Genomic DNA, 13,103 nt, shown 5'->3' on the forward strand with positions numbered 1-13,103 from the left:
ACGTTGCACCTAAAAGAATGAAGGGAGAGAGGAGTGGGTGTGGTTAAAGACAGGAGGGTGCTAACAGGTCCGCACGGTGAGCTCCGGGCTTCAGACAAAGACTGCGCTTGTTTCCAGGGCCAGCTTAATCAGGGGTTGTGTTGAGGTAAGAGGGGACGGCCCGAGCGAGGGATGGTGTGGACAGACAGGATGACGAGAACGACAGACAATCCGACCATTTTCGGCTTATCTCCATCCCATCAGTGTCTCAAAGGCTCTTGTCATCAGCATCTCCACCCTTTCGCTTTGACAGTCCCTCTTTTATTTCTCCTCAATTCATTTCCTGTCCCTTTGTGTTCTCTGGGACTGAGGCCCTGTAGCCAGGAGGGGAGCCCTTGTTCAATTCATTCCGACTCTCATTTCCTTTGAAACATATCAGTGCTCCTCCATGTTAATTCTCTTTTTGTTGTATCAGGTGGAACGAGCTGAGAAAATGACCATTTATCACTCTAGAGGACAACAATGTGTACGCTCTCCTAGAGAAAGGGCCATGTTCACAGGCCAGGCATACAAACTCTCCTCCCTCTTCTTGGCTCACTCCGTCCCCAGTCCACATGCCCAGTGTAGCTATAGACGGGGTGGACAGCGCAGTCCTGCATATACAGTGCAGGGCTATGGTGGGTTGACTGTTGGATAAGGTGAATCCAGAGAACCCCCACTCAGGCCCAGTGTGTGTCTCAGTGGCCTCTACACATGTAGTGTAGGACACTGTGGGTTGACTATGGGCTATAGACTACAAGTGGACCATGGCGCCCTCTCTTTTGGGTTCATGCTTACAAGCCCACAGAGGGATGATGTTGGACTGTCAATTCTCAAGCAAGCTTATGTGATGGAGGATCTTACATCTCTGTTTCACAGTATAGAATCTCACTGCCAAAAGTGCAGATATTACTGTATGTACTGTATCTTGAATTTCCCCTGGGGATCAATAAAGTATCTATCTATCTATCTATCTATCTATCTATCTATCTATGTGTGTGTGTGTGCATGTGTTTATGTGAATGGGAACAGCAACATGGACAATGAAATAACTAATCAGTGCTTCTTTTTTAATTTCCTCTCCCTCCCCCCCCCCCCCCCAACCCCAAATTACAACTGGACATGACGTGTGTGAATGGTAAAACTACACTGTTTAAAAGGAGGACAGATTGCCAGACTGATCTTCCCACTGCCATCCTGTTAGCAATGGCTTAAACTCATGACTGTCTATATGACATATGACACATTCTATATGAAGGGAATGTAGCTCCCCTTGTGAGTCATCATACACAGTACAACTGGTTTCCGATTTACTAGAGGTTTCGCAATGAAGATTCTTTAAAATTGAACAGTGGCTAGTGCCAATTTCAGGTAATTTCATAATCTCAGTTACTTGAGATACCTTGTGTGTGTGTGTGTGTGAGAGAGTGTGTGTGAGAGAGAGAGAGAGAGAGAGAGAGAGAGAGAGTGTGTGTGTGTGTGTGTGTGTGCCTGCACGCATGCAGGGGGGCATCAAGCGGTCACGGGAAAGGCAGTGGAGCAGAGAGGGGGCTTGAGGAGAGAGATCTGGGGGGAGGGGGGTCCACTGCCCCTCTGTGTTCACGGGTCAGTTGCTGCTGAGGAGCCCATCAGTAAGCCACATCAAAGCACAGCCAGAAATACCTAACACTCTGGCTTGTGTCTCTTTCAAGGAACATGGAGCACGGGACAGAACAGGCAAATAATCAGGGAGAGCAGGATTCAGACTTGTCCATATCATCTCCTTGTAATACAAAATTTTACACATACAATGGCTAAAATCCACCCATTGTGGAAGACAAATAAAACAAAAGAATAAAAATTATCTTATCAACAAAAAACCATAAATAATATAAAAGATGAACATTTAAACAGATACATTCATATGAAATAATATATCACTACTACAAAAAAATAAATAAGTCATCTAAGCTTTTTCTTCTTTTTTCTGATAGACCTCCCAATGGAGTAGTAGTTTCAGTTCTGTGTGTCACTTCTTCAGCGTGCTGTTTGCTCCCTCTGATCAAATGTCCTCTCTTCACTCTTTTTCCCTCTCTGTCTCTCTCTCTCTCACACACGCACGCACACACGCACCCACACACACACACCACACACACACACACACACACAACACACGCACACAACACAAGCACACAACCCACGCACACAACCCACGCACACAACACACACACACACTTCATCATGCACTCTCTCGTTCCCAGCTCGGGAAGCAGTGTCCTTAGTGTCACACGTAGTCGCTGATCATGCTAGTGCTTGCCTCTGTCCTCCACTCCTCTCCTCTTCTCCTGTGTCTGCGTTTGCGTCTACTTTTGTTTGTGTTCAGACCTCCTGCACACTTGGCTGGATGAGGTCTCCAGTTAGAGAGCTGGAGGAGATGAAGGACACTTTCTCCTTACAGTCCAAATCAGCCAGACTCTCCCAGCACACCGCCGGCTCCTCCGGCGCCTCCATCTGGGGCTCCTCCTCTGCAACAGTCATGGAGGAACAAATGAATACCAAAACCAGACACCAGAGAGAGCAGGACATTCTAAATACCTAACAACAAGCATACCCCCCCCTTTCCTTCCCACTCCTTCCCTCTCCCTTATTTGTGTGTCATGTCCTGTATACAGTAGGTTCTTTTGTATCCTCTTTCTCTTTTCTTTTTTCTGTTTCTTTATATATATAATAACAAAAAAGACAACATGTAACATGTGAAGTATGTGCCTTACATGGATGTGGATAAACGATTGCAATAAAGTAGTAAAACCATACTGTACGATAGTTTTGAGATGTAAGTCTTTCCGTATTCATGATAAATGCGGCACTATTGCATAGTGCAGTGGAAATGCATTTCTAGCAGATGGGGTCCAGAATCCATACTGACATATAGCACATTAGTAATGGGCTCAGGACAGGCCATCAGAGATGGAAATGTGTCCATGTGTCTTCCACATGTCAAACTCTTATTTAGATCAGTGGCTGTAATATATCTATAAAGCCGTGACAGGAAAATGTCATGAACACAAACATATGTGGCAGTCTTTGCTATGAAATAAGGCAGCAGGCCTCCCGGTGGACTCCTATTAGAGCCACATTGTGATGAGCGTGTGAGATGTTTGGCGGCTCACCTCTCTCTTCTGTAGCGCTCAGCTCCTGCTCCCCAGGGGGACTTTGTGAAGAGGGCAGACTGTTGCCCTGGTCGTCCTCCAGCTGGTATGGCCGGTCACTGCGGACGTGCGGCGGGAGCTGGGGACTGCCAGAGTTCACGTAGCACTGGGGCGCAACATGGCTCAGAGGAACCATCTCAAGACTGTCCTGCTGGCATGGTGCCACGCGGTGCATTAGTGGGAGGGTGCCACCCGAGAAAGTGCCATTGGTTTTTGTGTAGCACCTGAATATGAGTGTACCCACACACACACACACACACACACACACACAGAGAGTGGATTAGCCATCATGAAGCAAAGTGCTTTTTCCATAGTGATAATAGCGAGAAATGTCAAATTAAGGATGATAACTTTGGCAAGAAAGTCTCTTAGACTCTTCTAACTATTTAACCTACTTTATAGGTTCTTCTTAGACCTGTCACAATACAGCACTACATAAATGGTGCATACAGTATGGACTTTACAAAGTCGACCTAATGCTATTTTCCATGCTGGATATGGACTTTAAGTCTTGGATTAACGACCTAATGCTATTTTCCAAAAGACAATGGTGTGTTGAACATAAGTTTTAAACTATTGCTCTGCTAATAACTCTCTTCTCAGTATATATCCCCTCTCTTGGTCTTTATTTCACACAAGCACATCTAGGTTTCCACTAGAATCAAACTGTCAAAGAAACTGTTGTCTCAAGCAACACACAACTCATAGAAGTATAGAATTTAAGACATAAAATAAACAAACAAACTGTTTTGCCAGGGGGGGGGGGCCTGAAAGATTTTGTGACTCACATTAATAAAATATGACAAATGATCATTTCTTCCACTTTTTAGTTTGCACACCAATGTTCTGTCAAATGATAGCTTGTATGTTTCATATGAACATTATACTTAACATTCTGACAGGTAAGTTTTTCATTTATTGTTTTACTTTTATCACAAAAAGAATGTAATTTCTGGCCAACCAAAACACTGGTTTGGGGTTTCGTCCTAATGGCATGACAAGATGATCCAGGCCGTCAGCTAATAAAATATGATTAGCTGTGAGAGGCTGACACGTAATGAAATGTGAGACCAAAACAAGCGCCCAAAGAGCCTGTGTGTATACAGTAGCGGCCAGCTGAGTCTAGTGGACACAAACATCCTTCAGTCTTGTCTTACCTGTTGTTGTTGCAGAAATTCTGGCAGCTCATACAGTCCGAGGCGTCAGCCTGAGGCAGTGTTGTATATATGGCTCCTCCCTGTAACATCAACACAGACGTCGGTCACATTTCTGACCACTGCAGGGCTACCACTGGAAGAGACCACTGCTAGTGTGATAGGAACTTACATTGTGTAGGTGATTGGGATGGGAGTGCTCGTAGTCCATGGTGCCATGTGGCAATGTGTTGTCACGTGCATGGGAGAGGTTGGTCGAGTACAGGCCACCAGAGCCATTGAGCAATGCCAGGCCATTGGGCAGCTTGTGGTGCAAGTGGTGGCAGCCTTGTGATAGCATGGGGGTGCTGTGGCTGTAGCCGTTGATGCGACTGGAACCGGGCAGGGCAGCGTACTCCAGCACGTGTCCGTTCATCTCCGCTGGTTGGTACAGATAGCCGGGTGGATCATACTCTGTCAGGGACCGGGACCACATCACACTTCAGTTACACACACGCATTAGTACAAACAGGACAATGTTGACAGCAAACCTTGTTTTTGTTTCTTTGTGTTAAACGAATAAACAAATTCAGCTAAAGGAATGGCAGAGATGGAGGTATGCTTGAGCTGAGGCTGTTCTGGAGGGGGAGGTCTACCACTTGTGAAAAAAAACAAAAAAACAACCGAAAACCTGTGTGTGTGCAACTGTGTGGGGACTCACTGTGCATGCTGTTCTGCTGACGGTTCCTCCACAGACACATAGCGATGAAGGCCAGAAGGATGAGCACCATCACGCCAAGCACGCAGCCCACGATCACAGACAGGAGCCCCCCAGCGGAAGCAGGGGCCTCTGGGGGATCGGGCCCAGGAGGAGTGATGGGGTGCTGGCTGGGAAGGCCTGGGGGCTGGCGGGCTGCATGGCAACAGAGATAGATTTGTCTTGGACACGAGGAGAAGATAATAACTTATGGCCTAATCACTAGCACATGGCATACTGATGCATATACAGTAGGCAAGCTGAGAAGACCGCAACAGTCTGTGTATACACTTTTCATTGATGAGGGCTCCAGTGTCCTTAGATGACTGTGACTACTTTGGCTCCTGATTTTAAAACCTATCTATCAACTGCACTCCATAGAAGAATTGCAATAGCAGTCCAACAGATGCTATTGTATACTTTCTGACTTGGTATGTTGGTCGACACCCACCTTTGGTTTCACAGATCATGACGTTACTGAATTCACTCTCCCCTCCATCATTAAAGCACTGCATCTTGATGTCATAAGAGGTCTCTGCCTGAAGCTGGCCAATCAGGTGCCATTTCACCTTGCCTGGAGATGGGGGTGGTGGGGGTGGGGGTGGGGGGGGGGGGGGTGACATAGTTACATTAGTCTGCATGTAAAAGCCAGTGTTGTTCACTCACAACCACATTCATATGTTCCCCCACTCCCTCTTTCCCTCTTCTCCTTCTCCTCCTCTCTCTTTCTCTCTCTCTCTCTCTTTCTCCCTGTTGGTCCCACCAGGGCCCAGACAGTGGGCCTACTCCAGACGAGCTCCATATATGGCAGCTTGCTGTTTGTTCTGGCCGGCCTCCAGACTCCCCACAGCACACACACTGGGCAAAGCAGCAATGTGCAGCACAGACACATATACACACATACTGTACGCACACATAGGCACACATCTATGCACACACTCAACTCCCCGACCAGATGAGGACTCTCTAATCTGGCATGGTAGCCTTTCTAAGAATAAGTCTCCCTCCATCTGATTTAATAGAAATGCAATAGAGACTCTGTCACACCCACGTATGAAACAAAGCAGGCACATGGCTAAGACAAATCGGGAGTTGATCACATACACAAACACACACACACACACACACACACACACACACACACACACACAAACACACACACACACGCACAAACACTTGGGCAACTGGGTAGGTTGGCCTAAAATATGTGGCCGTGATCCCTGGCAGTGTACAGCACAGGGGAGCTGTGCTGTGGGGTCAGAGGTCGGGGGATGAGATGGTGGGGGAGGTGGGAGTGGAGGTAAGGCAGTAAGGGGGGCTGGGGGGGCGTATCAGTGGTCACATTCCTCATGTCAACCTGAGCTCCGCTCGGCCAGCCGGTGTAGGGTTACAGTTCAGGGCCATTAGAGAGGCAGCCATTTATTAAAAACACATTTTCTCCTGCCTCATTAGCTCAGCCCAGCACAGCCCTGCACTCACTGGCCATCCATCAACACACTGACCTGCCCAACCCTGGTAGCACCACATATCCATTACACACACACACACACACACACACACACACTTTTATGCATCTACAACGTACACGTACATAAGTACATAAACAAGGCGCGCTCACTAACCTTCCACGATGTCTCTCTTGTAGTCACTGTCGTTGTCACTGTCAGTGGGCCTGTAGTAGATGTAAAAGCCTTGGATGGGGGTGTTGTTGTTAATTGATGGTGTGTACTGAAAAAGGACAAAAATAGAGTAGGAAGTTACAAATGAAACAAAGCAGGACAAATGATCCATTTCCTGAAATACTTTTGTGTATTGTTGTGTTATCAGTCATGCTCAGTTGAGATCTGTTTGCTGGAGTTTTGTTATTGCAGGAAAACATGATGTAAACTACACTCAAAGCGGAATGGAGGGGAGTAATGAAATCAATGATCTCTGTAACAGTGGGTCTGGGCTGTGAGTGAAGGCAGTGACCTCAGTAAGGTTAAGATCACACAGAGGTTTAAGAACATAACTCGCCCACTTCAAACGCAACCGAGCCATGCAGAAAAGTGGACCCGACTGGTGTTCGCAAACCAACAAACTTTGAAAAGAAAAGAAATGTTTTCCCCCATCTGTGTGGATCTAGGACTCTGAAAATAGCCATTCACTCCTTCCTCCTCCAAACCTGCACAGGGCTATCTACCAACCCTGGAAAAAAATAACTATGAGCTTACACACACACACATCCACTGTATGCACATGTGTGAGTGAATTATAGGAGGCTCAATCCCAGGCTTAGCATACAGACAATTTATGGAACACCAGTAACATGCCGCACATATGAACTAAACTGACTAAACATGAATGGGATTTTAACCCAGTCTCAGGTTTTTTGATTTTAGATTGCTCTATAACATTAAGGTGAGGTAAGGTAAGGTAAGGTTAAGTGTTCCAGTCATACTCACAGTCCAGCGTAGCATGATCTGAGTGTCACTGACAGCATCCGTGGAAGAGATATGAGGTCCATTTACAGGGCGGTTTGTTATAGAAGGACTGGCTGCTGACACCTGATATGGCCTGGAGGTGGCGCTGTGAGGGCTGTCCCCATACATATTCATAGCAATCACACGGAACCGGTATGTGGAACCTGAACATATGGGAAAGATGAAGAGAAGAAAAGAGAGTATGAGGCATTTTGAATCATATCAGTGATGTACATACAACTTCACTCACATTAGCATTATGTTTCATTACTTTGTGTCACTGTTGTATAGCATTTTATGTAATTTGTGGTGATAAAGGCATATAAGTTATTTTGCTTGGGGAAGTGTGAAGCAGGCAATAACTCTGTGAGGATGACCGTATGTTTGTGAGGAGACCAAAGTCTTTGGTCATGCCACATAAATCGGCTGGACTCACCTGGTTCTAGGTTGCGAACCTCCACTGACAGTTTCAGAGGTGAGATATTGTCAGCAGCAATCATCCACTCGCCACTCCGTCCCTGTTTGCGATACTCAACACGGAATGCTGTGATAGGAGAGCCGCCATTGGCCCGAGGAATCCAAGTGACATACACGGAATTCTCTGTTGCCATTGAGATAGTGGGCCTATCAGGAGCCTCAGGGACGGCTAGGAAACGACAACAAACAACATGAAAGAATGAGACAAACCATGGCATAAATGGTTTCTTTACAAAGAGACATTAGAACAAATGGAGGAGGCAATTAGAACGATTTTATCCATGTCTCCGGGGGAGATGAGAAGAGTAGGGAGATAACACAAGACACACACATTGCTGTGAAGGGCAGCAGGGAATGTGTACTTACTTGAAGCTCTTAGCCAGAGAGAGCCAAGGAGAGAGTGAAAGGAGAGAGAGAGGGGTTAGGAGTATGAAACAGTGTTATTTAAGAAAGTTATTATGACTCCAGTCAGCACACACAGTACACACAGTTTTTTTGTGAAGGACTAAATGTTTTGGACAACTCATTTATCTTGAATTGACAAATACCGGTACCTTAAATTGATTTACCTATGTGGTTATCTCCCTCTTTCTCTCTCTCTCTCATTCTGTTCTCATTAGTAACGCTACTAACTATCTCTCTTTTTAACATTTTTGTGATAGCTTCATCACTATGAGCCCTCTCCTGTTTTCTACTCTTTATATGTAAATTACATGATAAATTACTTTACTATACTTTTTGCATGAAGTCTCATCCAGTGACTGCTGATTTGGGTTGGTAATTTAGGAGGATAAGATATAACATCTAGTTGCATGTGACATAATTCATTGCGTTTAGGAGTTATTCAAATAAATGATGATGATATTTAATCATTTTAAAAAGAATCGTAATTACATCAGCAGTATGACACACAAAACATATACCCACTAAATAGGACACATATCCTCCAGACTCTAATCAAAGAAATATTTCAAACCACTGGATCAGGGCTACAAATCCACATGAAAGCATTGTACCCTCTGTCATTTAGTGAAAATACTGCAGTATATTATGTGACTTAAGTGCTGTGTTAAAGGGAACCTAAGCGCTGCTCCTACCTCTGTCTGGTATAACCACCCCATAGTGTGTGTTGGTATTTGGATCCTCCCGGGGTTTCTCGGGTACAGAGACAGAAGGAGATTTGGATGGATTCTTGTTGGAGGACGAGGTTTTTTCTGTGGGTCAGCATAATAAAAAAGTTTCAAGCCATATGCCTTTTCAAAACAAAAGCCAGTAGTGATGTATTTTGATCATCTATGGAAGATATTAAGACAGAGTGAAATTACGCTATTCATAAAATAAGAAGTGACTGATATACACAGCTTCTGTTAAATCAATGATTTTATTGACCTAATATTTGACTCATTATCCCCATTTAACAAGAGCATTCTATGCAAAATTCCTTTTTTAATTATTGGTCAGCAACACATGTCAGCTGATTTGTCATGGTCTGAAAAAAGACTGTGTGAGAATAAGGTGGTGTGCTCACCCTTCCCCGTTCGGAAGGTGAGCATAGCCGGTTGCCCATCCCCCGCGGTGCTGCGAGCCACCATCAGGACTTCATACAGGCTGGAGGCCTCCAGGTCATTCAGACGCAACGTGTTCTCACTGCCAGGCACCCGCACCGTCTGCCAGCTGCCCACCACATTTCCCATCTCATTCACCTGCAAACACACACACACACACACACACACACACCTTTACTACCGGCTCACAGAGGCTGCGCCACCCCTATTGCAAACAATCCCAGCAGATAAGCATACTTAACACATTTAATCAGACAGAGAACTATGCCACATATCAAAACCAAGCAAACTGACTGTGGCCGAGGCTGTGTCTATCTACCTTTCCACATTTGAAACTGGACAGAGTTAAATCTACACCTCAGAGTACCACAGAGACAACTGTCACATTTTCCATCGCAAGTTAGCCTCCATAGCCTATATATTCTTAACAAGCCAACTAGCCCAGTTTATACAGGCTAAGTGTGCACATTATGAGAAGATAAAATACAGCCTTTAAAGAGGAAATGGCTCCTCAGCCAATCACGTCTGCTCTTTCCATTTTTACTCATTACCCTGGGATGGAAAAGCCATTGGATCAGATTAGCTTAGAAGTGGTTGTGTGAAATCTGAAAGGGTCATTCCAGGTCAGCTCACCTAGGTCTCAACAGGTCAAGTCAAGGTTTATCCATGAAAAAAGTCACTTAAGATTTTCAGTCGGAATAATTCATGTTTACCCTTTTCATGTTCTGCATCTCATCTAACCTATTGAATTTGAGCAATTTTTAAAAAAAATTCTAGACTTTTTATCTTTTTATCTTTTAATGTATATTAATGGTTAAAGGACAACTCCGGTCAAAGAACATAAGGGCTATTTCGAGCGTAAACATGGGGACCAAAACGACATTCATCGGTGCGGTTTTGAGTAAAACCAGAATATGCATGTACGACGAAATAGCATAAGGTGATAGTCTTAGGGGCCCGTTCTACTTTAAGCGACTGACAAGGCTCAACATCTCATCACACTTCTGTGATACTGTGGAGAGGGGCCCTACTGACAAACCAAAGTAATTCTAACTTTGTACATGTACAGTTACTCGTCATCCAAAAATAGACTCTTAAGTTGTTCTTAGACCGGAGTTGTCCGTTAACCATTACAGGAAAGGGAGATAAACACACCTTCCTACTAACTTGCCAAGACCTTGGTGAGTTCACATGGAATGACCCAAATCCTAGATATCATAGCATAGTGTGCATATGAGTGAGGCAAGGGTAGAGAGTGAATAAGTCAGTGGGTGTTTGTGTTTGTGTTTGTTTTCGTGTTTTTTATGCATACCTTACGGTATTTGACAAAGTAGGCATTGATAGGAATGTCTGTGTCTTTGACAGCCTTCCACTCCAGGTCGTAGATGTCAGGCTTGTGAGTCTGAGGTGGGCTGATGATGACCGGTGCCTCAGGTGTGGGCTGGTCGCTCGTCCTCTCCGTGGGCAGGCCCATGCTGTCGCCGGGACCCACCTTGTCGAGCGATGAGAACAGTTCATCTCCCTCGTCACTCTGAAAAGGGTGTATGGAGGGAAGGGTCTCCCACGGCATCCCCAGCGTGGAGCTGGGCTGAGGATCTGTCACACAGAGGCCGACTGTTAGCATAAAATTTTAGTGAATGTGTCAACAGAGGCTATATCCCTACGTGATGAAAAACCATCTCTTAATGCTATGCAATCTTTTCCTAACTGATGACGTCTGTCTCTCTGGTGACTGATATGGTAATGCTACATGGAATGCTTTGACATCTGCAACCCCGTACAGGAAGCACCTGAACATCTGTCTCTGGGCAGCGCCATAGGGCTCCTCTGTGTCCTTCTAACGGCGTCTCAGCCCAGGCACTGGCAGCTGTGAGCGTCCCAGGCAGAGCTGGAGCCAGCAGCGCCTGCGCTGGAAACCTCGGCACCGTGAGCGCCATGAGCGAACTTTTTCAATCTACATAAAATAACAAGCATGGCCCACACAGCACTGCATCATAATGCTTTGTTTGTTTGTTTGGATTCCCCCCCCCCCCCATTGAAACGGCACAGCAGCCAGAACAGTCCACCTGGGAAATCAGGCAAGCTGGGAACATTATAATGCCTGACATGAAACTGGCAGCCAAAGGAATGGAATTTTCTCTGAGATGTCTTCGAGGACGGGGTCTGTGTGTGTATGTGTGTGTGTATGTGTGCACAGTCTACAAGAGCGGGCCAGCCTGGCTTACTGGCACACAGGCTGAGCACACCAGCAGCAGTGGCAGCATAATTTAGGAGCTGGAGGAGGAGTGGGGTTTGCCATGGGGACGTGGACGAGAGTCTTGAGTCCTGATTGGCTTGCAGGTTTTTCGTGTGTGGTGATGGTTTACTTTACAAAACAAACAAGCCGTAAGCTAGTAACACGAGAACTGGTGCTGGGAACACCGCCAGCTGCCTTACATTCCATGCACAGACCATTCAAATACCGGGGAGAATCACACCACAAGCTCATACAAACACACACACAAAGGCACAGGCACAGGCGCACACACACACACACACAGGCACAGGCACAGGCACAGGCACACACAAACACACTTTTCTCTCTGCTTAGCACGATTTATGGTTTTTCTCTCAGTTTCCCGGTCTCACTATCTTTTTTATCTGGCTGCTTTAAAGGCTCTTCTCACTGCACATCCTGTATCTCTATTTGCCGTCGATCATGCACCTTCTCCCTCCTCTCTTTTCTCCCTCCTCTCTTTTCTCCCTCCTCTCTTTGTCTCCCGGCTTCGTCCCGCTGCACTCCGTGGTGAATAATGTGTGCATTATGCCCTGGCTGAGTGGTGCAATGGGAGCAGATAGATCTCATTCCTCATAAAGAGCTGCACACACAGTCTGAGGCTTGTTCCACCTGGAACGAGACATGGCGGCTGGGCATGTCGAGCTCTGTAGAGGTCAGTCCATTAGCTCAGAGAGACACTAAATCACCCGGGTGACTCACCTACAGTCAGCACGGCCTCTGCCCGTACCGAGCCCAGCCGGTTGGAGGCTTCACAGGAGTACGTCCCTGCGTGGGCCTCCGAGGCCGCCTGGATGTGGAGAGTGCTGCTCCCCGGCCGGGACATGACGAGATGGGGAGGACCGTCGCCAGGTGCCTTGGCCGTGGCCGGCTGTGGCAGAAGCAGAAGCAGAAGGGTGGGGTCCGTGGCAATGGGACCAGCAGCGTTATGCCAGCGGATGACGGGCAGGGGCTGACCGCTGGCGTTACAGTGAAGAGTCACGGAACCACCCTCCAGAACTGTGGTGCTCATAGGAGCAGTCAGGATAACAGGCGGAGAAATCGGACCTGGAGCAACATGGAAAACAAAGTATACACAGACGTAATTAGATTACGTTGTCTAGGGAACAGGGGGCAGGGGGAGACTTGTGCTGTCCACGGAGCTGTGTAAGCTGGCCATATCTGATTCTCTTGACATCTCCAGACCCTAAAGTGCAGTTCTCCACCTCCCCTATCAAACACATATATG

The 13,103-nt window shown here is 46.4% G+C and overlaps 1 protein-coding gene across 1 annotated transcript in view; it reads right to left on the minus strand.

Annotated features, from left to right (window-relative positions):
• Nucleotides 1-1,757: 1,757 nt before the first annotated feature.
• The window catches only part of cdon (cell adhesion associated, oncogene regulated), a 28,880-nt gene continuing 17,534 nt past the window's right edge, over nt 1,758-13,103 (minus strand). Inside the window, exons 8-20 of the mRNA XM_042064090.1 lie at nt 12,578-12,922; nt 10,913-11,196; nt 9,564-9,738; nt 9,133-9,249; nt 7,995-8,204; nt 7,541-7,722; nt 6,719-6,824; nt 5,548-5,670; nt 5,061-5,252; nt 4,533-4,813; nt 4,364-4,443; nt 3,168-3,430; nt 1,758-2,522 (exon numbers count right to left, since the gene is read on the minus strand). Coding sequence (XP_041920024.1) covers nt 2,377-2,522; nt 3,168-3,430; nt 4,364-4,443; nt 4,533-4,813; nt 5,061-5,252; nt 5,548-5,670; nt 6,719-6,824; nt 7,541-7,722; nt 7,995-8,204; nt 9,133-9,249; nt 9,564-9,738; nt 10,913-11,196; nt 12,578-12,922 — 2,504 coding nt within the window. The 3' untranslated portion in view covers nt 1,758-2,376. The remainder of the gene's footprint in view (nt 2,523-3,167; nt 3,431-4,363; nt 4,444-4,532; nt 4,814-5,060; nt 5,253-5,547; nt 5,671-6,718; nt 6,825-7,540; nt 7,723-7,994; nt 8,205-9,132; nt 9,250-9,563; nt 9,739-10,912; nt 11,197-12,577; nt 12,923-13,103) is intronic.

The sequence above is a fragment of the Alosa sapidissima genome, chromosome 15 (assembly GCF_018492685.1).
Source record: "Alosa sapidissima isolate fAloSap1 chromosome 15, fAloSap1.pri, whole genome shotgun sequence".
NCBI lineage: Eukaryota > Metazoa > Chordata > Actinopteri > Clupeiformes > Clupeidae > Alosa > Alosa sapidissima.